The 27,587-nt window shown below is 35.2% G+C and overlaps 3 protein-coding genes and 2 pseudogenes across 4 annotated transcripts; 3 read left to right on the top strand and 2 right to left on the bottom strand.

The window, feature by feature from the left end:
- Positions 1-3,612: 3,612 nt before the first annotated feature.
- On the bottom strand, positions 3,613-8,350 carry LOC120185580 (annotated as a pseudogene).
- Positions 8,198-12,635, top strand: LOC120186140 (sorting nexin 2A-like). Of its 2 annotated transcripts, XM_039190164.1 has the most exons (5): positions 8,203-9,544; positions 9,649-9,858; positions 10,187-10,447; positions 11,733-11,819; positions 12,459-12,635. In XM_039190164.1, exons 1-5 carry the CDS (start codon positions 8,474-8,476, stop codon positions 12,534-12,536), a joined length of 1,707 nt encoding a protein of 568 aa, XP_039046095.1. In that variant the 5' UTR covers positions 8,203-8,473; the 3' UTR covers positions 12,537-12,635. The 2 variants fall into 2 exon arrangements, 1 of the variants encoding a protein (XP_039046095.1); XR_005522184.1 differs by lacking the exons at positions 11,733-11,819; positions 12,459-12,635 and adding an exon at positions 10,598-10,814 and having other exon boundaries at positions 8,198-9,544; positions 10,187-10,566.
- A 1,613-nt stretch (positions 12,636-14,248) lies between these two features.
- On the top strand, positions 14,249-17,107 carry LOC120186129 (exocyst complex component EXO70B1-like). The gene is made up of 2 exons (XM_039190155.1): positions 14,249-16,322; positions 17,098-17,107. Exon 1 carries the CDS (start codon positions 14,351-14,353, stop codon positions 16,271-16,273), a length of 1,923 nt encoding a protein of 640 aa, XP_039046086.1. The 5' UTR covers positions 14,249-14,350; the 3' UTR covers positions 16,274-16,322; positions 17,098-17,107.
- LOC120185571 lies at positions 16,891-19,416 on the bottom strand (annotated as a pseudogene).
- A 6,745-nt stretch (positions 19,417-26,161) lies between these two features.
- On the top strand, positions 26,162-26,637 carry LOC120185562. Its single transcript, XM_039189744.1, has one exon. It carries the CDS (start codon positions 26,173-26,175, stop codon positions 26,635-26,637), a length of 465 nt encoding a protein of 154 aa, XP_039045675.1. The 5' UTR covers positions 26,162-26,172.
- Positions 26,638-27,587: the final 950 nt, after the last annotated feature.

The raw sequence follows: 27,587 nt of genomic DNA, 5'->3' as shown, positions 1-27,587 counted from the left end.
AGAGTATTTGGAAAATTTGTTGAAGGCCTCTAATGTTCCGGACTTCGTTAGAAATAACCCTTTTTCATCGGATTAATTTCGTTTGTCGGTACATTATTTGAACATTCTTGTGTATGTATATTTTGGTGTGATTATATTGTGTGTATATTTTCATTAATTATTCCATATTGGATTCTCTATATACATATACATTTGAGGATTGTTGAAATATCAATACTAGTTATTAATGTATTTTACATCTACTTGCAAATATATCGAAACACATTACTATATCATTGTTTTCCATGATATCCACAACAAAGTTTTCACACTTTTTAATATTGTGTCGGTACTTTATGTCCAGAATGGAAGAAATATGTGTCGATACCTTTTCAAAACGTGTCGATTGAAAAAACATCGGAACCCATAATTATAATGTAATAGATAATTTTGTAATATAATCGGTATAAATATACCGGTTTTATGAGCGAATAGGTCTACAACCTATATCGACACTTTTTAATATTGTGTCGGTACTTTATGTCCAGAATGGAAGAAAAATGTGTCGATACCTTGTCAAAAAGTGTCGACATTTACACATCGGAACCCAGAATTATAATGTAATAGATAATTTTGTAATATAACCGCTATAAATATACCGGTTTTATGAGCGAATAGGTCTACAACCTCTATCGACACTTTTTAATATTGTGTCGGTACTTTATGTCCAGAATGGAAGAAAAATGTGTCGATACCTTGTCAAAAAGTGTCGACATTTACACATCGGAACCCAGAATTATAATGTAATAGATAATTTTGTAATATAACCGGTATAAATATACCGGTTTTTTGAGCGAATAGGTCTACAACCTATATCGACACCTTTTAATTTTGTGTCGGTACTTTATGTCCAGAATTATAATCTACTAGATAATTTTGTAATATAACTGGTATAAGTATACCGGTTTTATTAGCGAATAGGTCTACAACCTATGTCGACACGTTTTTATTGTGTCGGTACTTTATATCCAGAATGGAAGAAAATGTGTCGATACCTTGTCAAAAAGTGTCGACATTTACACATCGGAACCCAGAATTATAATGTAATAGATAATTTTAATATAACCGGTATAAATATACCGGTTTTATGAGCGAATAGGTCTACAACCTATATCGCACCCATGGATGCTTTTGGATGTTGAATTCTGAAAAAACCGAACGCCATTGAATATCAAATTCCTTGGTTGTCCACAGGAAGCCATGCATTTGAGAATGATGCTGTAAACTTTGAGTCACCAATGTTAGCTTGGCATGCGAGAAAGATACCAAGAACATAATTTGTGCTTAGCATAAGGGATAACAGATTTGATAGCCTCTGCATTGCCCTATCCCCATCGGTGACAACTGAATAGTGATTATTCATCATGGCTTCTAAAAAATTCGTAGCACCCACTCGAAAGATTGAGACGTCTCGTCAGCGATTATGGCAGTGGAAAAACAATTGTGTTATGGTGATGATTGACACCAACAATAGGCATAATGGTCGACCATACAAATTATCTTGTACGTTGTGTCGAACGCAATTACATCACGAAGCATGTGTAATCCGATCTCGATGTAGAATCCGACCAAATAAGATTATACAATGCCCCGATCGTCTACCGAGTATGTCTAAAAAACCGAGATCATCATGTTTCTTATAATCAAAGTAGGATATAAGCGTATTCACATCCCCATCGACGATTTCCTTTGCTTTACCTCTTTGAAGTGCATTGTAGAGGTCTTTATGTGTAAATCCAACATTATGATAGCCCCCTGCCTGCTGCGTTAAATAGTTCATTACTTGTGACGTGCCAACACCGACTCTTTCAATGTTGTTGCCTCATCGATATCACCTTACTTACAGCTCTATTAGAACGCATAAATGGTGTCATAGCAGGTGTGCACAATGCATGATTATGTTCTGATCAGACTTACTTATAACACTGTCGTTTGTATTTGTTACTGTAACTACAACTCTAGCCTTACATCTTGTTCTTGGACTGGCGTATGAGCACGTTGACGAACAGTATTGACTTTTGATACTCGAAATTGTTCTTTGGAACAACAAAATTCTTGTGTCTTCACATTCCCTCCACGTAAGCCGTGTGTTCCCATTAGTGCACTAAACCCATGTTCCCGTGCGAATCCCTTGTAAAAGTACCAAGCTTGATCACGTGAACAGAAGAGCTGACCAACCAATCTGTCAGATTCATCAACATATGTACTTCATGGCATTCCTCGGTTGGCTAACATTGTCTACATCAGTATTATCCATGGCAAAAATTTTGTTGTGCAAGTTCAGGGTCCAGGAGTTGATGGAGATGTAAGCAAAGGTTTCATTTGAACATGTTTCAGTGTGTGCTTTCAATAGGATGTGGTATGGTAGTGGTAGTTAAAGGGGGGGTACAACATTAAATTCGCAGTACATATTTAGGTATGTACAATAACTACAAGTATCGACCCAAAAAAACATCAAACGAATAATTATAATTAATAGGTAAATTAACAATGTAACAAGTATCGACCCAAACGAGGTGCACATAAATATTAGGTCAACATAAGTACGACATTATTAAAAGTATCGATCCCGAAAACATCGAAACCAATTATAATGTATTAAGTAAAATTTACAATGTAACCGATATAAATATACGGTTTTATGCTAAAATAGGTCAGCATATAATATCGACACTTGTTAAAGTTGTGTCGATACTTACGGTCTAGAATGAATGCCAAAAAAGGTGTACCCTTAAAGTGTCGATACATTTTTAAAAAAAATATCGATCCCTAAAACATCGAAACCCATAAGTATAATGTTCAATGAAACCGGTATAATTATACCGGTTTTATGAGAGAATAGGTCTAAATCATGTATCGACATTTTTTTAGTTTGTGTCGATATTTTTGTCCAGAATGAAATATTAAAACCAACGAGGTGCAAGCATAAAGTGTCGATACTTACGGTCTAGAATGAATGCCAAAAAAGGTGTACCCTTAAAAAGTGTCAATACATTATATAAGCGTTACCTAATATGTTATTGTACTTGATAATATTTCCCGTTAAATACCTATTTTATTATATAAACGTTATCTATTACATTATATAAGCGTTACCTAATATGTTATTGTACTTGATAATATTTCCGGTTAAATAATATAACATAACCGGTCTAAATTTTAACCGGTCACTTGTTTAACCGGTCATGCCGTATATTAACCGTTTTTTAGGCGCCGCACCGCAGAACTGCCAGAATCATCAACCACCCCCTCAATATGACATCATTTGGTGGTTAGTACAATCCTCTTGTCCAATTGATTGATTTGTCAGAAGAATTTGATGGAAGATGCTTCGGGATGACAACGAAATCACTGCTTTGCGAACCAGTTTTCATGGAGAAACAAGGGCTTACATGTGCTGATTGTTTTCATTGTGCAAGAAGAGGGGACTTTGCAAGTTGAGATCATCTGTTATTTTATTAAAATGTAAATTTTCTAAAACTAGGCATAAAGAAAACATGAAACTTGTAATACTAATCTTTGTTCTTAGGATTTAGGAACACAACATTAACGCAAACAAAGCTATGAAACCAAATCCATGTAATAAATCTTGAAGGACTCGAGTAAACGGCTGATACCGGAGCGCCTAATGCTCGACGTTTAACATCAGGGAAGATCAAGGGGTGGAGTCTGCACCGTCTGCAATTTCCCAACTCCGTTCTCGACTAGGAAAGCTGTGGCCAAACCTCAAGGGAGATGACTGTGTAGATGACAATGAAGCAGCCAGATTCCTGTTTTGCAGCAGTTTAAAAAATTGACAAGCATCAACATATGGACGCTGTTTAATTTTTGATATAGGGGAATGTACTTGGGTGCTATTATTTATGCATGTTTGGCATGTTACCTGGATTGTCAGCCTCAAACCGGATGGCAACCCAACCACCTGGAGGTGTTCCGATGGTATTTCTCTCCGGCGGATCGATAAGGTTGAATTTGGCTGGATCAGTTTTGGGATTGAAGTTACCGAAACCACTTCCGACAACATAGAATTGGTAGCCGTGAAGATGCATAGGATGATCTTCAACCGTGACAATATTCGTATCCTGGAAGACTATTTGTACCTTGGAACGATACTTTAGTTTAAAGAGCTTTGTTGCCTTAATAGGTTGCCAGAGACCTCGGGGCACATTACCTGAATAATCGATTTGAGCAGGAGGAAAAGCGGGAAGTCGGTGGTGAAGATACCGGGCTGACCTTGGTAGTAGGCCTGCATTAAGGAGTTCCATTGGGGCCTTGGCATCGAGGGCTATTAGGATTTGTGCAGTTGATCAGTCCTAAACCCACTGTGAAAAACAAGCTGTCATCTATCTCGAGGGGAACTTTGGTCTTGGAAACACTCCTTAGTTGTGCAGTGAATGCAGTCGTAGTGGCCGTGTCGTTGTGAGCCCTGGTAGCTGAGGGAAGATTGGTTTTTAAGATTTCCCTTTCTTTGCACTGCACGGAGCAGATTTATATTCAAGGATTGCAGTCGTAGTGGTATTGTCAAAGGGCTGGCGGTGTTGTAGGCATGTGCTGCCATGTAGTAACATGCTGGAGTCTGATCCGCGGTAAGAAGGACATCAGTCGTCTGGCCAGGAGCTATCATTATGACATTCGTCGCGAATGGATTGGTGTAGGCAGCGTCAACAGCAACAACAGTTTGTGGTTAGCCACACCGAAGAACATCTCTTGATTCATCCCAGAGTTGACGATCCTCAAGAAAATCGTCTCGCCTGCCTCCAAGGGAAATATCGCAGTTTCTGGATTTATAATCAATCAGTTACTATATCATCTCCTATATCGGTGCTCCTCTTTCGATTTAAAATGTTGAGAACATACCTTTGCTTGAGCATCTATATAAATCCCCTGGTTGACCATTAATTGTCAATGCATCTGATACATTTGGTGCAGCTCCAGTGAAAAGTGCCAGCCTTAGAACATCCATTGGATTCCTATCCCACCATTCTCCTGTTTATTATCATCATCATATTCCATTTGAAGACAAAGTGTTACCAAGAAGAAGAGAAAATTCTCACTTGGGCATAGGGAAGGGGTACGGAGAACCCAACTTGGGATAGATGATGAGAGCTCCATAAACTGTGGCTCTAAGCCACCTGCTATGAGCATGCCACCACAAAGTCCCCTCCCGGTTTTGGATGGTAAATTGGTATGTGTAAGACTGCCCCGGTCGGATAGGACACTGAGTCACAAACTCGGGTCCATCGGCCCATGGATTTCGCAGTTGTCTCACTCCATGCCTGATTAATAGAACATCAGAAGATGACACAAACAACAGTATAGCTGTATTGTATAGTTTGTTATAAAGATTACCAGTGGAGGGTGACATTGTATCTGGCTCTGTTTATAGCTTTGATCACCAGAGTATCTCCGTCTCCCACTTCCAACGTCGGCCCGGGAATTGCCCGTTCACCGTAATCGTACTATGAGTTCTGCACAGCCTCTTCACTGGTTTTGCTTCAATCTGTTTCCACACAAAAAAGGAAGGTAAAGTTTCAACAAGAAGATAGTGTTGTACTTGATTGAAATTATTTAATGAAGAAGTTGTACAACAAATTCATGGAAGTGAACTGCTGCATCTGCAAAGGATGCTAGGAAAGCAAAGAGTAAAAGAATTGTAAAGAACAAGCAAGAGCTGCATGGTTTTGCACTGAGTTTTTGATACTCTATTGCTTTGAGGGACTGATCTGTAAGCTTGGTCTTCATGGAGAGCAGCAATTTATACTGTGGAAAATGAGAGAATGGACCATAATTTAACCGTTTCTTTATACTGGAAAATTAATATACATATATATATTGCAAAATTAGGTTTCAAATTATCATACATTGTATCTTTTGTTCTTAGAATTTTATAAATTTATTCTTTTAAAATTTTAAAAATTCATCCTTTTAAAATTTTAAAAATTCATCATCCTAACAAAAGATCTTCCGTCAGTCGTGATTATTCATACATGTTTATGGACTGTTTTAAAAGGAAAAATCTCCCCCATGATTAGCGGCAGCCGCTTTGAATGAGATAAAATTAATGCAGAACAACTACTTATGTTAAACAAATCATTAAACCTGGGGGCTGTTTTAGCATAGAATTCAGGGCCACCATATAAACATCAATCAAGGAACTGATACAACAAACAAAAGGGTTAGATTTTCTTCGATAATCAATAATATTAGGCGTTTAATATTGAAATGAAGCAGGTTTTGAAACGTTTGTAATCAGTAAGATCAATGCTGGTACCTAAAACTTGGAGGTTGGTAGCCTGCCAACTGATTTCGGATTCAAAAAGAAGAAGAAGAAGAATTAATATAATAGATTTTTTCATACAAAATATATGAATTTATTATTTTATTATATATTTTTTATCATTACGTAATAGAAAAGTCCAAGTAATAGAATTATTTATTGAATCAAAATCATCAATTTCGACAATAAAGAAAATAAAAAGATAAGAATGAAAATCAATTGCAATTTTATTATTTAAAATAGAAATTTTATGAATATCATTATTCATGGTCTCAACAATAAATAACTGCTCACATAAATGGTATTTTCCCACGTAGTTTTAATTTTTCTCCATTAGTTTTGCATTGAGTTCAATTTAATCCTATTTTTTTAGTATTATAAACAGATATATACACGTCCAACTAAAAGTCAGAAAAAATGGTTTTGAGTATTATTTGTTAAATTTTACTTCTTCAAAGGAGATTGTTAGTATTAGTTAGAAGTATCAGATAAAATTTCTTATAATTATTTTTATATTAATGTTCCTATTATCAGCTTTGAATATATGGTTAAAAATAGATTTTATATTTCTTTTCAATATTTTTAAACAATTAAGCACATGGGTTGCTAGTGTATTAATGAAGTTGAAAATGGTTATTGGGCTGTAGTATTTGTTAAGGTTATCCAAATTCGTTACTAGTTTGTAATTATGTTATAATTTTTTTTATGTAATTGGACTCAATTAAGCCTAAATTAATCAAAGTTTGCTATCTTATGTTTATTAGGGGTGAATATTTGATGGAGTTGAGTAATTTTTTTTAAATTATTTAAGTCGATGAGTCTTATTTTATAACTTAAGTTTTGCTTGAAATTTTTTCTCAAGTTGAGCTATTCAAGTTTTTATTTAAATTTAGTTGTAAATATTTATAATGCTATGATAATGATCGATTCTAATTTAAATGACTTTTTATAATCTTATACGATATATATATATATATATATATATATATTTCTTCATATTTTTTTTATATGCGATATACATATAACATGCAGAGTTGAGATTAAATTTTAGCTTGAAAAACAATCCATTAATTACTAAATATTTTGAGTTATTCAACTCCTATTTTATAACCCAAACTTTCTTTGTATTTTTTCGAATCGAGTCGAATTACAAAATAACTATTCCATTTATAGAAGGGGAAAGAAAAGATTTTCTATGGATACAAACTCAAACAATTTCAAAACTTAGCTTACTAACTCCTAAACTACAACAATTTTATTAATATTGATTTAATATTAAACCTTGACTCAATTGATTTAAGGGTAAACTACTTATTTGATCACCCACCTATTACTTGGTCTATGTTTTGATCACTTCCTAAACTACAACAATTTTATTAATATTGATTTAATATTAAACCTTGACTCAATTGATTTAAGGGTAAACTACTTATTTGATCACCCACTTATTACTTAGTCTATGTTTTGATCACTCAATTATTATTTTTTTAAAATCATATATAATATTACGTTGATCATCCGTCATTAAGAAATTAATGGTAATACTGATGTGTCATCATAAAATACAGTTGATTTAATTAGTTCGATCTCTAATATGATTTTAACAACAATGCCATTGAGAAATGGGGAAATTCTATGGCCTCCATGAAAAAGCAAATGTGCGGCTTGTGGTTCCTTTGAATCATTTTAAACTTGGGTTTGAATCAAAGGTAAGCTGGTGTCAGCAATAATGAAGTGGGTACTACTATTAGCCTTGATAATCCAAGTCCATAAATGAAAATATCTGAAAAGGCCGAAGTCCAAAACCCAAAACACACTTCAATCATCAACGTTAGTTAATCGATTCAACTAAAAACAAGAAGCACATTACGGTTTCTGTTTCAGTTTGAAGTTAATCCACAGCTCTTTTTTTCACGTTTCCCAATGCTCCGATGCATCCAACCCCACGCGCCACGCTAATCTACCCCCTTCCCTACCATCTTCATCATCTTCTTCGCCTCCCACATAGCGCCCCTCAGCGTATTGTGCACTCATGCTCGAGTTGACGCACCCCCATCGGAATCATCGATAACCCTATCAAATTCAAGCACTTCTAATTTGATCCTTCTTCTTCTTCTTTTGATTTTACTGGGAAAGTTTTGATTCGACTTGTTAAAGATGATGGGCTCTGAGAACCCTGGCTTCGAGGAAGCTCACCTCTTAGTCCCCCGTGAAGAAATGGAAAACCTCGTTCTCGACGACCCACTCACCACTAACCACCCGAACAATAACAACTCCTACTCCAGTTTCCGGAGCGCCAACTCATCAATCTCCGAATCCACGCACCACCCGCTTTCCCCGCCGGTGCTCTCAATTCCTGCCGATTTCGACCCCTTGCTCTCCCCTCCGGTCTATCAAAACCCTAACGGATCTGATAACAACTACATCGAGCCTCCTTCATACGCTGACGTCATCTTCAGTCCTTTCGATGACAACTCTGCCAATGAAATCAACCTCATCGACTCCACGTCTCAGGATCAGGATTCTTCAATCTCACTCTCCAGGTCCTCATCGTCCAGCTCTGATTACATCAAAATCACGGTTTCTAACCCTAAAAAAGAGCAGGAGACCACGAATTCACTTGTTCCCGGAGGTAATACTTATTACACTTATCTAATTACCACGAGAACCAACATTCCAGACTTTGGATCCCCCGAGTTTAGTGTCAGGAGAAGGTTTAGGGATGTGGTCACATTGTCGGATCGGTTAGCCGAAGCTTACCGTGGGTATTTTATTCCGCCGAGGCCAGATAAAAATGTGGTTGAATCTCAGGTGATGCAGAAGCAAGAATTTGTGGAGCAAAGAAGGGTTGCATTGGAGAAGTATTTGAGGAGGCTTGCGGAGCATCCGGTCATTAGACTAAGTGATGAGTTGAAGGTGTTTTTGCAGGTTGAAGGGAGACTTCCTATGCCTATGAACACCGATGTGGCTTCACGGATGCTTGATGGAGCTGTGAAATTACCTAAGCAGTTGTTCGGGGAAAGTACCTCAGTGGTGGCACCACATGAGGTGGTACAGCCGGCGAAAGGTGGAAGGGATTTGTTGCGATTGTTTAAGGAATTGAGACAGTCTGTTGCAAATGATTGGGGTGGATCTAAACCACCGGTGGTGGAGGAGGATAAGGTGTTTATGGAGAAGAAAGAGTGGATTCATGATCTTGAGCAACAAATCAGCAATGCTTCTCAGCAGGTAATGTTTTTGTTCTTTTAGGAGTTTGAAATGCACAATTGAATCTTGTGGGATGAAGTCCTTGATCATGGTTTTGTTTTTGGATCTTGTTAATTTTCTTTTAGGCTGAGGCGCTTGTTAAAGCACAGCAAGATATGGGAGAGACAATGGGAGAATTAGGATTGACATTTATTAAGCTGACTAAGTTTGAGAATGAGGAAGCTATGTACAATTCTCAGAGAGTGCGTGCTGCTGACATGAAATGTTTAGCGACTGCTGCAGTCAAAGCTAGCAGATTTTATCGAGAATTGAATGTGCAGACTGTCAAGCATTTGGTGATGTGCAAAAAACTTTTCCTCATTTTATTCTTTGAACTTAAACATGGCATTAGATATCCACGAGTATTCATTTGGTGGAATAATATAGTTTTTGTACAAGAATATGTGTTTACAATAAACTAAATCTCTAGTAATCAAGTAAATTTGGCAATGACAACTTTTAAAGGTCCGAAGCTATGTTGAATGGATGGCTTGTTTATCATTTGAGAAGATAATTACTGTTCTTAGCACATGCATTAGTTCAAGGAATTATTTCTGTTGTGATTTCTATATTTGAACTGAGTTCCAATCATTTATAATGTACTTTGTTTTTTTTACGTTTCAGGATACACTTCACGAATATCTTGGGCTTATGTTAGCTGTGCATGGTGCATTTGTGGATCGATCAAGTGCTTTATTGACGGTCCAAACTCTCCTATCAGAACTATCTACACATCATTCAAGGGCCGAAAAACTTGAAGCTGCATCATCAAAAATATTTGGTGGTGACAAATCTAGGATTCACAAGATAGAGGAGCTGAAGGAGACTATACGGGTTACTGAAGACGCTAAAAATGTTGCCATAAGAGAATATGAGCGAATCAAGGTAAATAAATTTCATAATGTCCTTTTTATCTAAATCTGAAGACAACTTTTTCTGCTTTGTTGTTGATGTGTTAATATTTTTCTTGTGGTCATGCTATGATCATTAATATATCCTTTGTACATTGCATGTTTGAGTCAATGCTAGATATCCATGAAATTGTTTGTGATAAAGGTTGGTCACTCCAAACTTGTTGAGTGTTCCCTATATGATAAAGTCGTATAACTAGGAGATTGAAGCATACAGATTCTATCCTTTAGCTATTATTAGACTGTAGCTCTTGTCCATCCATATCATATATGTTTTCTCCACTGCTTGGACTATTCTAGTAGTTGCCTCTTTTTAATATCTCCTTCTGTTTGTGTGTGTATAATGCTATGGTAATAAGCGTGCCTAGTTTTCAAAAGAACTTAGAAAATTTCCTTTCCTATGGAGCCAAATAGGGAATGATATCAAGTATCTAGATGGATAAGAAATGTATAAAAATAATTCTATTATTATAATAGTAATATTCATTATTTTTGCTCTTAAGTTGCCACCTTTGTTAAATCTTAAGTAAAGCTATTAAAGCAGGATGTGAAAGAGCAGCTGAAGATGTGATAGGCAATGTTGACAAAGGTGCAAGGTGCACTCTAGGCACTAGAACTGTTATATTGCCTGATCTAATTTTTCTACAAAAAATGCAATCTTTTTGTCGGTCAGTATGCATTTTTCCTTGTGGAGAGTTTGATACCACGGTATTCTTACTAGTAAGGTACATCTAATGAAGAAAGTGAACTAAAAGAAACAGAAAAAACATCAATGAGGCAGGATTTTTTTAACGCTTATTGCCTTAAAAAAATCTTGCTTGGGTGTGCCAGGCATGAGCTTGATCAAATGCGCCCCACTTGAGAAGGTGTGAGGAATTGTTTGTCTAGCACTAAGGTCCTAGGTGCAGGTGCACTTAAGTGCACACCTTGACAACACTGATGATAGGATTAACTTAAATGGAATAATGGTATATCTAATGACACATCCCTCGCTTCTAGTTCTCTCTCTCTCTCTCTCCTTCTTCATGTGGTAAATTGAAAGAAAAGTGGGGCACACAATGCACCCTGGTTCCTCTGTTTTACTCCGATTCTCAATTTGCTCTCTTTTGTATCAGACAAACGTATAATATCGGGTCCTTTTATTGTGGATTTTGTAGGAACTTACATGGTGTGATTTATATTTACATTTTCTAGAACATGGTCTGCATTTTCACAGTTATCTTCATTTTCTAAGTTTTTTCATGATGATGTAACTGCAGGAAAATAACAGGTGTGAACTTGAAAGGCTTGACAAAGAAAGACGTGTTGACTTCTTGAACATGTTGAAGGGGTTTGTTGTAAATCAGGTAATTATAGTTTCTTGTTTTCCAGTCAATTTTGGTGATCTTATTGTGCAAAAGAAGCTCTAATTAACTTTGAGGATTCTATATAGATTATCTTAAACTTTTTTAATTGAAACTGCCCTATTCTGTACCCTCAAAATTATAGGGTAAAACTTCTGTTAGCTGACCAAGCCTATTGGCTATTGCCTTGGCATATAAACCAAACAGTTGATTTTCTTTTTGGTATATTTGTTCAGTTTCAATAACCTAGTAAAAGGTGGTTGCATATTTCTTCATGGTGTCTCTTTGTGAACATGCCGCCCTCCCTCTTTTCTTCTCTCTTTTCCCCCTTTGCAAGAGGTCCTTGGGGTTTGTGTTTGATTTTGTTATCAAACTGCGATGTGAACTAATTTAGTTGTCCTTGTTTCTTGTGCTACATTATATGGCTATATAAGAGGCTACTACTAGTGTATGCTGCCTACTTCCCTCTTCCTTTTAGCACGATTGTGGGTAATTCAGTTTCTGCAGTTAAATTATCATAATGTAATGAATTTGAAAAGAAGAAAAAAAGGAAAGAAAAAGAAAAATGCTGCTATCTTGACAAAAGACAATACACAGTGGAGTTATTGTTGTAGCTCACATATATTTGTCAAAATGTAACAGGTGGGATATGCTGAGAAAATTTCAGATGTGTGGGCAAAGGTTGCGGAGGAGACAAGTGGATATGCAAGAAATAGCTGATGAATGTTTGGATGCATATTCACTTCTTTTTATTTTTATTTTTTTTGGTCTTATACTTTTTTTTTTTAAATTATTTAGGAGACAGTTTAATAATAATAATAAGAATGAAGAAAACGGAGGCATTACTTTGGTTAGTTGGTAATATTTTCAATTTGACTGTTTAGATTAGAGTAAAAATTTATAGGGTTCTAATTTGTGTGTGAGAAAGGTTGTTGAACGATGCCAAACCTGCACTTCTGTCTATGTTAAAAAATGTTTAATATATCATTTTGCTTTGCATGTGAGGTGAGGTGATATCATCGTTCTTTGCATCTTTATATATTTGCCTGCAGGTAAAGGAGGTGAGTTGGAAAGAATTTAATGGTGATAGGAAGATCTCCTTGTTTGTTTCTATCTTTATATTGCATGCTATAATTTTTATATAAATGAATATTAGCTTCCCTTCATCTGTGTTTAAGGTAAGAGTTGTTGGTTTATTTGGGTTAGTTTATATCGTAAAATTTTTAGGTCGATTTTGTTCGGATCAATTTCGAGTTCAGGCCGTTTTGGATTTTGATTACTATTGATTCAAGCTGTTTTAAGGTTTGGTCTATTAGGTCGGCTCATTACGGTTCATATCATTTTGAATTTTGGTTATTTCAGGTATGAATTATTTTGAGATTGGGTCGTTTTGAGTTCAAGTCTATTGGTGTTTTAATTGGGGGGGGGGGGATGGGTTTATTTTTCATGATCAAATCAAGTTGGGTTAATTTGATTGAGTTTGAGAGAATGTGATAAAAGATCCGTTCTACTAAGTTATTATGATCATCAACGATGATTTTTTGGAAAATGTTTTTTACCCCTTTGCAAAGGCAGCAAGCTTTTTGAAATTCTTCTAAAATTTAATCAGTTTTTATAGATAGTTCAAACTAATTGTTTAGTGGACAACTTAGCAAAATCCATTTCATATGAATGTTTACACATTAATCATTAATTTTATATAAATTTGTTCTTATATTCCTGATATATCACGTTTCAATAATTCTCATATATTAAAATACGTTTCATGTTCTTATAACATTACATATTCATTTATCCAAATGAATTAAAAAAATGTATTTGAATTAATCTTATTGAGTAGTTTCAATGGTAAAAGGGATTGTTGTCATCTTTTAAGAGTTCGGGTTCGAGCGGTGAGTATGTGTGCATTGAAAACTCTAAGTAGATATTGATTTATAATAATTCAGATTATTAAAATATCATTTGAAAATTTTCTAAAATAATTTCTTTAAATAATTGGATGATTATATTTGCTTTTATTATGAAAATCACTCAATGGAATAATGTTTACAAAAGTAATCGAGTTTATACTGTATGCATAATGACAAAATTAAACACGAGTTATCGTGTTCATGTATAGAAGAAGAGTGTACTAAAATCCAAACACACGTTGAATCCTGCTTCACTTAACGCTAAAACCAAATCAAAGGGGAGATCACATAACTACCAATCTTTTTTTTTTTTCCATTTCATTTATCTCCAACTACCTTTTATCTCTTAAACCGCGTTTCCAAATGCCTTTTTCCTTATATCACTCTCACTCTCCCTTCCCCATCCCTTCTCTCTAACTTCAACTCAACTCTCCCTCCCTCCCTCTCCCTCCCTCCCTCCCTCCCTCCCTCCCTCCCTCCCTCCCTATTAGCAAACCCTAACCGTTTGATCTCATAATTCCAAAAACAGAAAACGCTCTGTTACTTCGTTTGGGTTCTAAAGTAGTAGAGGCTGAGGTAGTGAGGTATAAATAAGGAGATATTAGCGTTGTTGCTTTGTTACCCATGGCTGAGAACGGTGAAGAGAAGCTGCTTGCGGTGGCCAGGCATATAGCCAAGACGCTGGGCCAGAACGACACCATGGCCGACGACATTTTGCAGATCTTCTCCAACTTCGACGGTAGATTTTCTCGCGAGAAGTTGTCCGAGAAAATGGTTGACGACAACAACTCTCGTGGCTGCGCCACCCTCGAGCGTGCCCTTCATTCCTTGGACCGTCAGATCTCCCAATACGTGGCGTTTGATCACCCCGTCTGGGCTCACACCGCCGATTCCTCCGCCTTCCTTGACGCTATTGACGACTTGATTCGTACCATCAGGGATTGGAGCCCCATGGCCGCGGAGAAATCCATCGGCGCTTGTCTTGTACGCGCCGAAGACCTTATGCAACAGGCCATGTTCCGCGTCGAGGATGAGTTCAGATCTCTTATGGACCGAGGTGCCGAGTCGTTTGAACTGAGTCGGAACAACCTTGAGTCAACTGGGAACTTATCATTCGATTCTGTCGAGGACAATGATGAACACGAAGAAGGTCTTCTTCACAACGGTGCAGATCTTGACCATCAGATCCCCGTAGCTCAACCGGTGACGGACTACGACATCATAATCGATGCCCTTCCATCCGTAACTATAAACGACCTTCACGAGATCGCCAAGCGCATGGTAACTGCAGGGTTCGGTAAAGAGTGCTCTCACGTTTACAGCACCTGCCGCCGAGAGTTCCTCGAAGAGAGCATCTCTAGGCTAGGATTACAGAAGCTGAGCATCGATGAATTCCAAAAAATGCCCTGGCAAGAACTGGAAGATGAGATTGAACGTTGGATCAAAGCGGCTAACGTTTCCCTTCGTATCCTCTTCCCAAGCGAACGCAGGTTATGTGATCGTGTCTTTTTTGGATTCTCCTCAGCTGCTGATCTCTCCTTCATGGAAGTCTGCCGTGGCTCCACCATTCAGTTACTTAATTTCGCCGATGGCATTGCTATAGGAAGCCGATCCCCTGAGAGACTTTTCAAAGTTCTTGATGTGTTCGAGACTTTGCGAGACTTGATGCCTGAATTTGATTCGGTATTCTCTGATCAATACTGTTTGGTACTTAGAAACGAAGCGATTACCACTTGGAAGAGATTAGGAGAATCAATTAGAGGGATATTCATGGAATTAGAGAATTTGATTCGGCGAGACCCAGCTAAGGCTGCTGTTCCTGGTGGTGGACTTCATCCAATCACTCGTTATGTAATGAACTATCTCCGTGCGGCATGTCGATCGCGGCAGACATTAGAACAAGTTTTTGTCGAAAGCAATATGGTCATTCCATCTAATAAGCTTGATGATAGACGGACGTCTTCATCATCAATGTCAGTTCAGATGGCGTGGATTATGGAGCTTTTAGAGAGTAATTTGGAGATGAAGTCCAAGATTTATAGGGACTCTGCTTTGTGCTCTGTTTTTATGATGAATAATGGAAGATATATTGTACAAAAAGTGAAGGATAGTGAGTTGGAGTCACTTTTGGGTGACGATTGGATCCGGAAACACACTGCAAAAGTCCGGCAATATTGTACAAACTATCAAAGAAGTACATGGAACAAGATTTTGGGTACGTTAAAGCTCGACAATTCCTCGTTGGCTTCAAATGCAATTGCCAAGCCTATGAAAGAGAAGATCAAGTCATTCAATTCCCAATTCGAGGATGTATGTAAAACACAGTCATCATGGGTTATATTTGATGAACAGCTGAGAGAAGAGCTGAGGATTTCAGTGTCTAGACTTTTATTACCAGCGTATAGAAACTTCACGATAAGGCTCCAATGTGTCCCTGAAGTCGGGAGGAACGCCGATAGGCTTATTAAGTATGGTCCAGAGGATATCGAGGCTAGGATTAACGAGTTGTTTGAGGGGGGCAACAGATCATCTGGTGGCAGGAAGTAGCAGCTCAGGGCTCATTTTGTGTTGTAATGAATGGAATTCTAGGTACTTTGTTATGCATTTTAGCGCACAGTATTTCGGCTTCTATTTGTGAATTAAAATCATGGATAGTTTGCATGTTTTAATCATAATCTTGCAGCCATTCCTTGTTTCTGTATATAGCGAATGAAATCGAATCATACATGATGGTGCCATTTGGGCATATTCGCTTCCTGTTGATGCTTTCTATCATCTTAGAATAACTATGTTTCCGTTGTGGAAAGATGCCAAAGCAGGGAATATGTGGATAGAATAGATCTAAGACCAGGTCCAGGTGGCTAAAAAAGAAGGAAAAAAAGAGCCAAGAACCTTCCTGGAAGGGATGGGATAGTTTCTTTCTTTTTTTCCCTTTAGGTTCCTCCAGTCAAAATGTTTGTGCCTTGTAATTTGGTATGGTGGGTCTTGGTCTAATATCTTTCAACTGAAAAAGAAGCTGAAATTTTACTATTAAAAATATACACAAAAACATAAAGCACATATGACCTGACCTGCTCCAATCTAGCTATAACGTCTCGAGAATAAATCGAAGGCAAAAGCTAAATGTCGTTAGTACTTCAAAGTAAGCTTGGAAAGGACCTGGTTTACCAACAAATCAGACGTTGCTTTGTAAGCTGCCTCGCTTGGATGAATGCTGTCCCAAAACAAGAACTCCCTAGGCTTTTCACAAACTGGAGTCGTTGGATTGCACAAAAATGAAGCTTCAAGTAATCCACTCCCGCAGCATCCATCTTTGGTCTCTGTGAAACCTGCACCCACAAATGATCCTCAATTTCCTTCCCATACACCAGTTCTACTTCGTTTGTATGTGTGTGTGTACCGTATTTTTGTGGATTAGTCATGATGTCTAGTAACGGTGTATATATGTCGGCATACACAATATCGGTCCCCGGGAGCGTAGTCTGCAGCAGTGGTAGCAACTTCACGAGCTTTTCATTGTAGGACTGGGCATCAGTGTTCTCGTCCTCCAAACATGCTCGATAGAAGGGCGGCTTGAGTCTTTCTGTGGTTAGGATCGGAACGCATCCCATTGGAGGAAGCCCTGCTATAACGATTTTACGACAGCCCTGCTTGTATAGTGCCTATAATCAGATGGAAAGTTAGAGCCTGCCTTGGAGGTGGATTAAAATTTGCTTATTGGAGATTTAAGGCTTTGGATGTAACCTTGACGAAGTCTAGTAATGTTTTTAGCAGAAAAACTTGAAAGCCATGATTGTCGCTGTTTACGCATCGGCAAGAGGTAGTAATTGAAACCGAAGTCGTTGGTCCCTGCACTGATGATTGCCAAAGACTTTTCAATGATGTTTCGAGCTTCATTATTCCCAAAAATCCTACTAAGTTTTGCTATATAACTCTTGAATTGGTCGAGTTGCTTTGGCACTGGGATTGCTCCGGTCAAGACTGTGGTGAGCTCATCGTATCCGGATCCAGCTGATGCGAAACTAACACCGGTTCGAAGGTCATCATTCGAGAGATTCGGGTCTAGAGAAGGTGGCACTGTTTGTTTTATGCCTAGAAAGCTGGCTACAAAGTCCGGAATGAGTTTTCCATTTGAAAACCTACCCGTAGGACTGTGACCAGGGAAATCTTGACCATATGGAAGATGATTTGCTTTAAAAACCGTATCAATAAAGTTATTATTTCCGGTATCGACAGTGGAATCACCAAAGACTAGAATCGAGGTGAAATTGGGCACGGATACAGGCCTCGTAGGAGTACCGCATGTACCGATGCCGATTTGCAGCAGCATTACAAAGAAGAGTGTTGTAAGAGGCATATAGAACTGTGGTCTGAAATGATATAATACAGATTAACGTTCATAACGAGTGCTTCTTATAGTAAAAATTAAAGCCAGGAAGAGTGGCGCTACACAAGTACTAAGCTGAAAACATAATGTTTTAAACATGCAAGTAAATGGTGATAAAGCAATAAGTAAATAATATTTATTATGAGGAAGCCAAAATCCTGCGAAACGGTCCAACGTAGAGAAGAACCATCTCTAACTAATTACGCGTAGTAATAGCAACCATAAATACACTGACCAAAACATTTAATTTTTGGAGACGTATTTGATGGATATTTTATTGCACACAAAGCATAGGGACTAAAGCTAGAAATATGGTTAAGAAAGATATGGGCATTGGATAAATAATTTATTTTTAAGAATTCAAATATAAATTAAAATTAGCTGACCCTATTCCCATAAATACATAGACTAAAACATTTAATTTTTGGAGACGTATTTGATGGATATTTTATTGCACACAAGGTTAAAGATGTATATAGAATTTTTGCACGGAAATTTAAATTTTATAATTAGAAATATCAATATAATAGGAATAGTGTTATTAAAAGCAAGAACAAGACAGATAAAAAACATGAAACGAGAGAAAATAAAATTTCTATTGTTTAATTGTAATATGCTTGTACGAATTTCAGATGTGAGTATTTGATCGAGTTGAATTAACTCAAATAATTTTGAGTTAATCAAAGTGATGAGTTCTACTTTAAAATTCAAATTTTATTTAAATTTTTTTAAGTTAAATCGAATTTGAAAGGTCAAAAATAAATTTATTATTAAATATGTATTATAAGGACTAAAAATTATATTAGGAGATTTTTGGGGGTTGGCTACCTCACCTCTGGTGAAGGCATATAATACCTAATTAATAATGATTTTTTTGGATAAATTTCTTACAAATATAACTAATATTATATACGAAAATAAAAACATATCGAAATAACGTATGTCGCGGCCGTCTTTGTCACACCCTAATATGGGGTTAGATTTATTTTAGTTTAAAATATGTGAAAGGATATAAAGTATGATTAGTAAATAATTGTTTTAGCATATTATTATTTTATTAAACTTATTAAGGGCCACTCAATAATAGATATCTTTTATAGTAATGGACAATTTATTTTTTTTAAAAGAAAAACGTGAATGAGGATGATGGAGTAGGTAGAAGAGGACAAATTGGGTGAGATGGTATTAAATTAATGATAATGGCAATGTATGAAATCCATTGGTTCCAGCTTTTACTTTTGACTAAAATTCACCCGCTGTAGTCATCCCATTCTTTATCGCATTGCCTATGACTCCTTGCCATCTCAGTATCTCACATCGCTTCTAACTCAAAAATGGCTTCTTTCAACTACACTCTCAAAAGTCATGTTTTTCAACCTCAAAACCTAAACTCCAAATCTGAAAATACCCCACCAAGGTTCGCATGTATCTTTAAGAGTCTGGTCATCCATCGACGTCATATGCGTCACTGGCGCCGTTGGCCAAGAATTGTTTTCCGTACTCTCCGACCGCGACTTCCCTTACTATTTCATCAAGCTCCTCGCCTCCAAACGCTCTGCTGGTAAGTCTATTTCTTTCCAAGACCGCAACTGTCGATCGACCTTGTCTTCAACTTGTATAAAAGATTTATGACTCGTCTTTGACCAAATGATTCTGGCTTTAAAATGATATCAGGCGACGCTGACATGAATTGGTTGACAGAACTTAAGAACGGCAGTGTTGTACCTTCCAACAAAGCAAATGCAAATACTATCTCTCGAAGTTCATTGTTACTGATCTGTAAATTATGCATCGGAAGTTACCATAGGTGCCCAAAATGGGAACCACCCAACTATATATTTCATCTATTTGAGGTTCGTAATAAGGTTTAGGATCAGTAAGAGGAGCAGAGAAAGTGCAATATGACTTGGCATATTTAACAAGTCAATCCGATTTCACACTAGTTGCCCATGCTTGTATGGCCGCGCTTTGTGTGTACTAGTCCACTATAAACCAAGAACTCCTGAGCAGAGCATGAAAGAAGAAAAGAAAGGTGTGAATGGAAAAAAGGAGAGCACGTGGGGTGTTTGAAAAAAATAATAATGGGAAAAAGGGGGAATTCATCAAGGTAGTCCTCGAGGAATGGTAAGAACTTAACCTTGTTTTCTAGTTTCCATGTACTTATGTTTATGTATTAATAGTTTCACTAAGATTAATTTAGTCCTTACCTTGGTAGCTAAATATTAAATTGGATCCCCAAATTATTAATTAGATCCTAACAAGTTATTTTTTATGGCGAGGGAAATTATTTGGATACGAGTTAGAAATTTTGATGGTCTGGATCGTGAGGAAAATATTGGAAGTTGATTTCAAAAACGAGGGCGTTCAAATGGAATTTAAATGGTTGATCGATATGGCACGGAAAATTGAGGTAATATTTTACTACCTCTTTATGCTTTATGGAACATGTTGATATTGGTAAATGCATGGATAAGATAATGTTGGTCACTTTTGTGGAGTTGAATAATTTATTCACTCGATATGAATGTGGTAGAAATTATGTAACTGAATACGGATCGAATGCCTAATATAAGAGATTGAAAGTTTGTTAGGATTAAATTACAAGTTTGTGAATAGTGATAAAGAAATCAGACATGGATTCGTAAATTATATTTTATATCATCAAGGGTTAAATGTTAAAGGTACTTGGATGGGAAATTATGAGAATACTTCGGTATGGTAAAAATACGAAATTACCCTTATATTGGAAAATGATAAGAATTATCCCTGGAAGTGGATTAATATATCTGAAAAGACATATTGATACGATAAATATATTGATGTGCATAAGAAATGATAGTTATACTTAAAAAATTATGGATAACCGGTTTTTAACCCCAAGAGGGTTTATGCAAGATACTAGAAGTGTGTTAAGAGAATTATTTCAAGATCAGAGAGTGTTCAAGAAAGCAATTAATCATAGGATCTCTAAATTATATTATTTTCGTTAAGAGCTAATATCGAAATTATCTGGTTAAGAAATTACGAAAATGCCCTTGAGAGATAAAATAGTTTGAATTGACCCTGAATGAGAAAGTACTTTGAGGTTTTGTACTTAACTCGATTAAGTACGAATTCAATTGTTAAGATCCTGTCTTTGTACAGAAAAATTCATGATATTCCGTTTGTAAAATCTGAGAAGACACTTGACCCGAAAATATTCAAATAATGAGTAAATACTTGAAGAGTAATTTATCGGGGGTATTCTGCTGTCAGAATTGTTCGAAAGGACTGAAGTAAATGATAATATTGAATAAAATAATAAGACCGTATGGAAGGAAAAGATTGAAGTACTGTAGATCTGTAAAATGACCAAAATACCCCTGTAATGAAAATGACCCAAGAATATCACCAAGCTCAGGAATGATTGAATATCCTCGAGCTCTGAAATGAATGGAATAAAACTGAACATCAAAATTACCAAAATACCTTATGGCCTAAATTAAGTAAATGTCTTGGGATTAAGGAATCCAAGTAAGCATAGGTATTGGACTACCTTTAAAGGTAATGGAAAATAATTTAAGTAAGCCAATCAACTTTAATGATATGTCAGTACCTGAACGGCATAGATATTACTTGAATGCGTATTCGTCTACTCAAGTTTAGCTCGATGATAATTTTGGAAGTATTCAGCTCAGCTCAACCCTATATCGCATTCAGTATTAAGAATTGGGCGTTTGTTCGACAAATCAACCAAGAAGACCAAATTGAATGGATCTGAAGTACAATATATATCTGAAATACAGGAACGTTTGTATTACTCTAGAAAATCCCGAAGTAACTGGAATGGACTTGAATGCTAAATAAATTAAGTAACCACAAGGACTGAGGATTGAATAAGTGAGTTGGATGAATCTGGAAATGTTAATGGACATATATGATGTAATGTTCTTATGGATTATGAATTACAAAATCAAGTACGTCAGTATTTAATGATATGGTGAAAGTGTGAACATGAAATAAAGACATTGGAAGATTTATTCAACGTTAATTTCGAAAATGATATATGAACAAGAATTTGTGGTATTAAAGAGTAAATACCCTGGAAGGAAAATGAATTGACCAGTCGACATAGATTGTTAAGGTTTTGAATCTTCGTTCTCAAGTTATTCGATTATTCAATCAATTGACATGGATGTAAAGGATTCTGAATACCCTTCTGATTACGTACAACTTCTGAAAACTGTCTGAATAAGATAATATCCTGATATTTCACATTCTGAATAACTGATGATTCTGTCAGTTAATGAACTCTTCTAATAGTGACTCTAAATTTCGATATCCTATCGGTATACTGAAGATTCATGTTTTTCTACATGTTAAGATTATCCAATACCTCTGAATAATATCTGTAAACTCTGGCGTGTTCCCTAGTCATATAAATATTTTATCTGATTTCTGACTTGAATTCTGTTCTGATACATTACCTGAATTCTGTTCTGATTTCTGATCTGGATTCTGTTCTGATATCTGATCTGAATTCTGTTTTGATTTTTGATATCTCCGTTTACCGACGGAGAAATGTTTTATCTGGGGGGTTTATTATTGGAGGAAGATTACTGCAGGCTCCTCGGCTGTGTGCTCAGGGCCTTACTGTTACTGGTTGTGCGGGGTGTATGGTTCCGGGGAACCTACACAAACAGATTGTGAAAGGATGGGGGTGTATATATATATGTTTTAAAAAAAAAAAAACTATACTAGTTTTATGGGAACACACTAGAAAACCTATTCTAAACTCCTGAACTCAATCATCCGAAATATTTATCTGAACTGAAAGCTCATTATCCGTTAGCACCTGAAATATCAGTAGGATCCCTGCTCAGTATAAAAATATGTAAATGTTCGAAAACAATAAGGAAATATATATTTATCTGTATCTGCACGTTCATCAGCATCATCTGGTAGTTCTGTATTACTGAGCTTTTCAAAGCTCACTCTATTACTCATCTTTTTAGGATAAAAGAATTGTACCAGTACATCTATAGACTTCAGTAAGGGAGTTCGTCCGGCGTTGTTGCAGAGTATGGTACATGTGATTAGGGGCATGTAATTGTATTTTGATTTATATACGAGTTTGGAAATCTGTTTTATTTTTAAATAGTGAAAACTGATTTTATAAGTTTACATGTTTTAATAAAAGTTTTAAATTTTCCGCTATTTTTACAGTGGGTCGCTTCGGTGGCCCTAATGTGACTTCTCGGATCGGATCGGGCTACCCGTATCGGTTTGGGGGGTTACAGTCTTTCTGGTGGGCTCGAATTGGGCTTTGACTTGAAAAATATTAGAATTGCCACCGATCACTTATATATAGTATATACATATATCAACGTCTAGAAACATCATTATCTGACAATGAGAGGAAGTAACAAATGCATTAGCCCTAATAGTTGAATCCTGCAAAATATATTATTTGATAAAAAAAATTCTATCCTTTTATCACGACGCATAAACACTTCCTAATCTTTAAAACTCCATCTTCAATTGTATAGTACTCTATTGATCAAAGGTACTCAATGGAATCATATTTCTCTTCAATTATAGTAAATGTCATACGTTGGCAAGTGTTCTAACAACTCTACATAATATCTTTATTTTGTTTTTGTCAATACCTGTAATTCCACATGATGCATTATTGATAATCAAAACAATACATGTAGATATCATTTCATATGTTATAAACAAATTCTGGTTAGGACACATATAGAAGGTACAATCATATATAATTGAGAATTCACTCATTGTTTACTTAAGAATTATCAATAGAAGCAACTAAAAGTTCACTATCACTATAGTATTTTACTATATTGACTTTACTAGATTTTCTTTTCTTTTCTTTTTAATTCGTAGCATCCATTTTGATCTTATTCTATAACTTATAACATTCAAATTTAATGTAATTTTGATCTACTCTTAGCTTACTATCAAATTTTCGTTCTTATGTCTTCTCATGATTATTACCAATATTTTGGTTTTGTCTCCCACTATTGACGATGTCTTCTTCTAGATAATCAGGTTTAGTCACTAAACCATCTAGTTATACAGTAAGGAAGTATAAACTTCATCTACTGTGATAGACTCGTGACTATTTTAAATTGTATCTAAGAAAGTTAAAAAAAAAAAAACATTAAGGCAATGTGTATATATATAAAAAAAACTAACCTAAATCCTTTATATCATATTTAAAGTGTATGGTCTTTAAATTTAAAATATTTTTTAAAAATAATTAAGTATAAAAAAAACATCTTATCTAACCTAAGTAAAGTTTCATCCAAATCTATTTGTGCAAGAATTGACTTTATTTTTAACTTGGACAAAATGGATTTTAAGATAAGATTATCCATTTGGTTCAAATTAAACTTTGATCAACTGGATTTTAATTTTACTAGGATAAAAATAAATATTTTAGTTTAATTTAATCATAAAATATTTAAATGTTAATAAAAATATAGTTTATTTTAATATAATAATAATGTATTAGTATAATTTTTTGTAAAACTTAGAAAATGTAATGGAAATATATCTATAAATTTGTATACAAATAATTAAAGTTTAATATTTAAATTTTAACTTATTAAAAAATATATCACAAAACAATTTAATGAACTTTATTTTCATATAATATATTCTCCTAATCAAATATAATTAAATAAAATAAATAATAAAGTTTAATATTACCAGTAATGTATTAGACAATTCTAAATTTCAAAAATTATATTCTTACAAGTAATCTTTTATTATGTGAACAAAACACACATATAATTATATAAGCATCCAACTATCTGGAATACAATTGCCAAAGGGCCCATAACCAGACTGATCCAATGAGTCATGGCGTGAACCACCTTTGATCCCTTCTTATAAATAAAATAAAGGGAAAATTACATATTTAGTCACTCATTTATTACTTTGATTCTGTTTAGTCTTTTAATTATTTTTTTTAAAATCATCATTAATGTTACGTTTTGGTTTCATTTTGATTATTCGTCGTTAAAAAATTAACATAAATATTAATGTGACATTTTTTATTTTTTCAATGATGATATGATATTTTCTTATGGAGACACGTGAATTTCACTATTAATTTCTTAATAGTGGATGACTAAAATAAATCAAAACGTAACATTAATGATAATTTAAAAAAAAGATAGTTGAGTAACCAAAATGGAAGAGTGCAAATATTTAGATTACTAAATAAGTAATTTACTCTAAAATAAATACAAGTAAATGACATGCACTCTTCAAATCTCTTTTCCGTACCTTATAATGCTTTAGGTCAGTCAACTCCAACTCCAAAGCCAAAGCTAATTATGAATTTAATCATTTATTCAATTAATTAATTAAAGCTTGATTGATGTTGTTGTTTCCTTCCTTCCTATTATTTGCGATAGGTCACGATGGCCAATCCATTATCCATCCCATACGCCATTTCTCCTTTGCAATACTTAATTAGATGGCAAGAGATTAGTCAGAAAATATAACATGAAACTTTGTCGTTTTCAGTTCTGATGAATGGAATCGAGTAATGTACGCTAATCATCGCTGACATTTTATTAACCTATGTTTTAGGGTTTATCTCTAAATTAAACATTATTCCTTCACTACCTAAGTACAATGCTCCAACGTAATTTACTTGTACATTTGCTATTTCTTTTTACCTCCATGCAAACTCGTTTTTTATTTTAATTTATTTTATATGTAAAAGAACGTGTATCTTATTAAATTTTTTAATAATATGAAATAATTATAAAATAATATATTTTTTAAAATTTAAATACTTATAATCTACTAATATAGTTATTTGAATTTGAATCTTTAATGAGTTCACATGTTGTACTAATCAGTCCTGCATGTGCAGATAATATTAATTCCTACATTTACAGGAATAGGAGACTTTTGTATTTTTGAATAATGATTAAAATATAATAATATTTTATGCACTTGATGCATATGAGTAGTAGGGTTGCAGGTGTATAAATAAAGAAAAGGTAGAAGTAGGAGAGAGATAAGAGAGTTTTGAGAGATGGGCAATAGTTTACGGTGTTGTTTGGCTTGTGTTCTTCCCTGTGGAGCTCTAGACCTCATCCGTATAGTCCATTTAAACGGCCACGTCGAAGAAATCACGCGTTCGGTCACCGCCGGTGAGATCCTCGACGCCAACCCTAATCACGTGTTGACCAAACCCAGCTCCCAAGGCGTTGTACGTAAAATTTTGATCGTCTCTCCTCAATCCCACCTCAAAAGAGGCGGCATCTACTTTTTGATCCCCGCGTCTTCGTTACCAGCCGATGAGAAGAAAAAGAGCCATGTACGCCATAGAAAGTCTTTCAGCAAGAGCAAAAAGTGCGATTATCATGACGCTTCGGATTCCAGTCATCGCTACCTACAAAATGACTGTATTTCGGAAACGAAACATTCCGGCCGCAGTAGCAGAGGTCGTCGGAACAGTCGTGAACGAGTATGGCAGCCTCATCTAATTTGCTTTTAATTCCCTTTTGTTCATTTACAACACCTGAAGATGGAAATTAAAAGTTATTCGTATTCTCAAGTTTAACAATACGTTCGAATCATTTCCAGATCATTAAGCCTTTAATTAATCATTTTTTTATTTCATTTGCAAAAGCTATAATAAATTTTTTATTCAATTAGTGTCGATAATTATAGGGATTGTATATAATAGACAGCAAGTTTACTTTTATATATATTGATTATTGGAATACGTATGATGAGCATAATTAGTTAAGAACACATTACTTGTTTTATCATTTTTTTTATTTTAAATATTTATATATTTTCTGACATAAAATACAGTTATTGGTTAAATTTTATATCTAACCTAAATTAGTTAGTTGACTCACTGATGAATTGATTGTCATTATTATGTTCGCAAAGCGACAAACCATTAGCAATAACAAGGGTAATCCTTTATGATTAAATTTGTAAAAAAAGACCCATGATGTTCGATTAGTTGCACGTCGGCGATTTTATTATTAGTAGGGACGTCCGAGGTAGCGCGGGTGTGGATGCTCCTCGTGTATCTTTGGTAAATAACTCATTTAATATATTTATAAAGAGTTAAATATCAATTAAACAAGCACGAATCAACTTCCCTTAGTGATTAAAGGGATCGTTGTTGTTCCTAGAGATAACGGATTCTAGCACCAATTATTGCAAATGTGACTCACCAATGACTGCAAAAGTGATTGAACGTTTATTGTCAAATGATTTAGATTACTTAGAGTAGATACTACTTTATAATCACCTTTAGTTTATTCAAAAAATAGCAATTAAACAAATATAAATTTATTTTTATAAAAATATAAAATATTTATCCTTCGAACTCTTCACAAGTTACAACATATGTGATATTATTATAACTGTTATCATATAAAAAAAATAAATTATTATAATATTTGAATTGATAAATTATAATATAAA

Source organism: Hibiscus syriacus, unplaced genomic scaffold (genome assembly GCF_006381635.1).
Source record: "Hibiscus syriacus cultivar Baekdansim isolate YM2019G1 unplaced genomic scaffold, ASM638163v2 tig00004004_pilon, whole genome shotgun sequence".
Classification (NCBI taxonomy): domain Eukaryota; kingdom Viridiplantae; phylum Streptophyta; class Magnoliopsida; order Malvales; family Malvaceae; genus Hibiscus; species Hibiscus syriacus.
The sequence above is the reverse complement of the archived record's forward strand: the minus strand, read 5'-3'. Positions and strand labels throughout refer to the sequence as shown.

Bases quoted from the DNA above. Each gene is read 5' to 3' on its own strand.
- LOC120186140 (XM_039190164.1), top strand. From the start codon at position 8,474: ATGATGGGCTCTGAGAACCCTGGCTTCGAGGAAGCTCACCTCTTAGTC. The intron at 9,859-10,186 runs GTGATGTGCAAA...TTTACGTTTCAG, and splicing joins TGCAGACTGTCAAGCATTTG to GATACACTTCACGAATATCT. The intron at 11,820-12,458 runs GTAATTATAGTT...AAAATGTAACAG, and splicing joins AGGGGTTTGTTGTAAATCAG to GTGGGATATGCTGAGAAAAT.
- LOC120186129 (XM_039190155.1), top strand. From the start codon at position 14,351: ATGGCTGAGAACGGTGAAGAGAAGCTGCTTGCGGTGGCCAGGCATATA.
- LOC120185562 (XM_039189744.1), top strand. From the start codon at position 26,173: ATGGGCAATAGTTTACGGTGTTGTTTGGCTTGTGTTCTTCCCTGTGGA.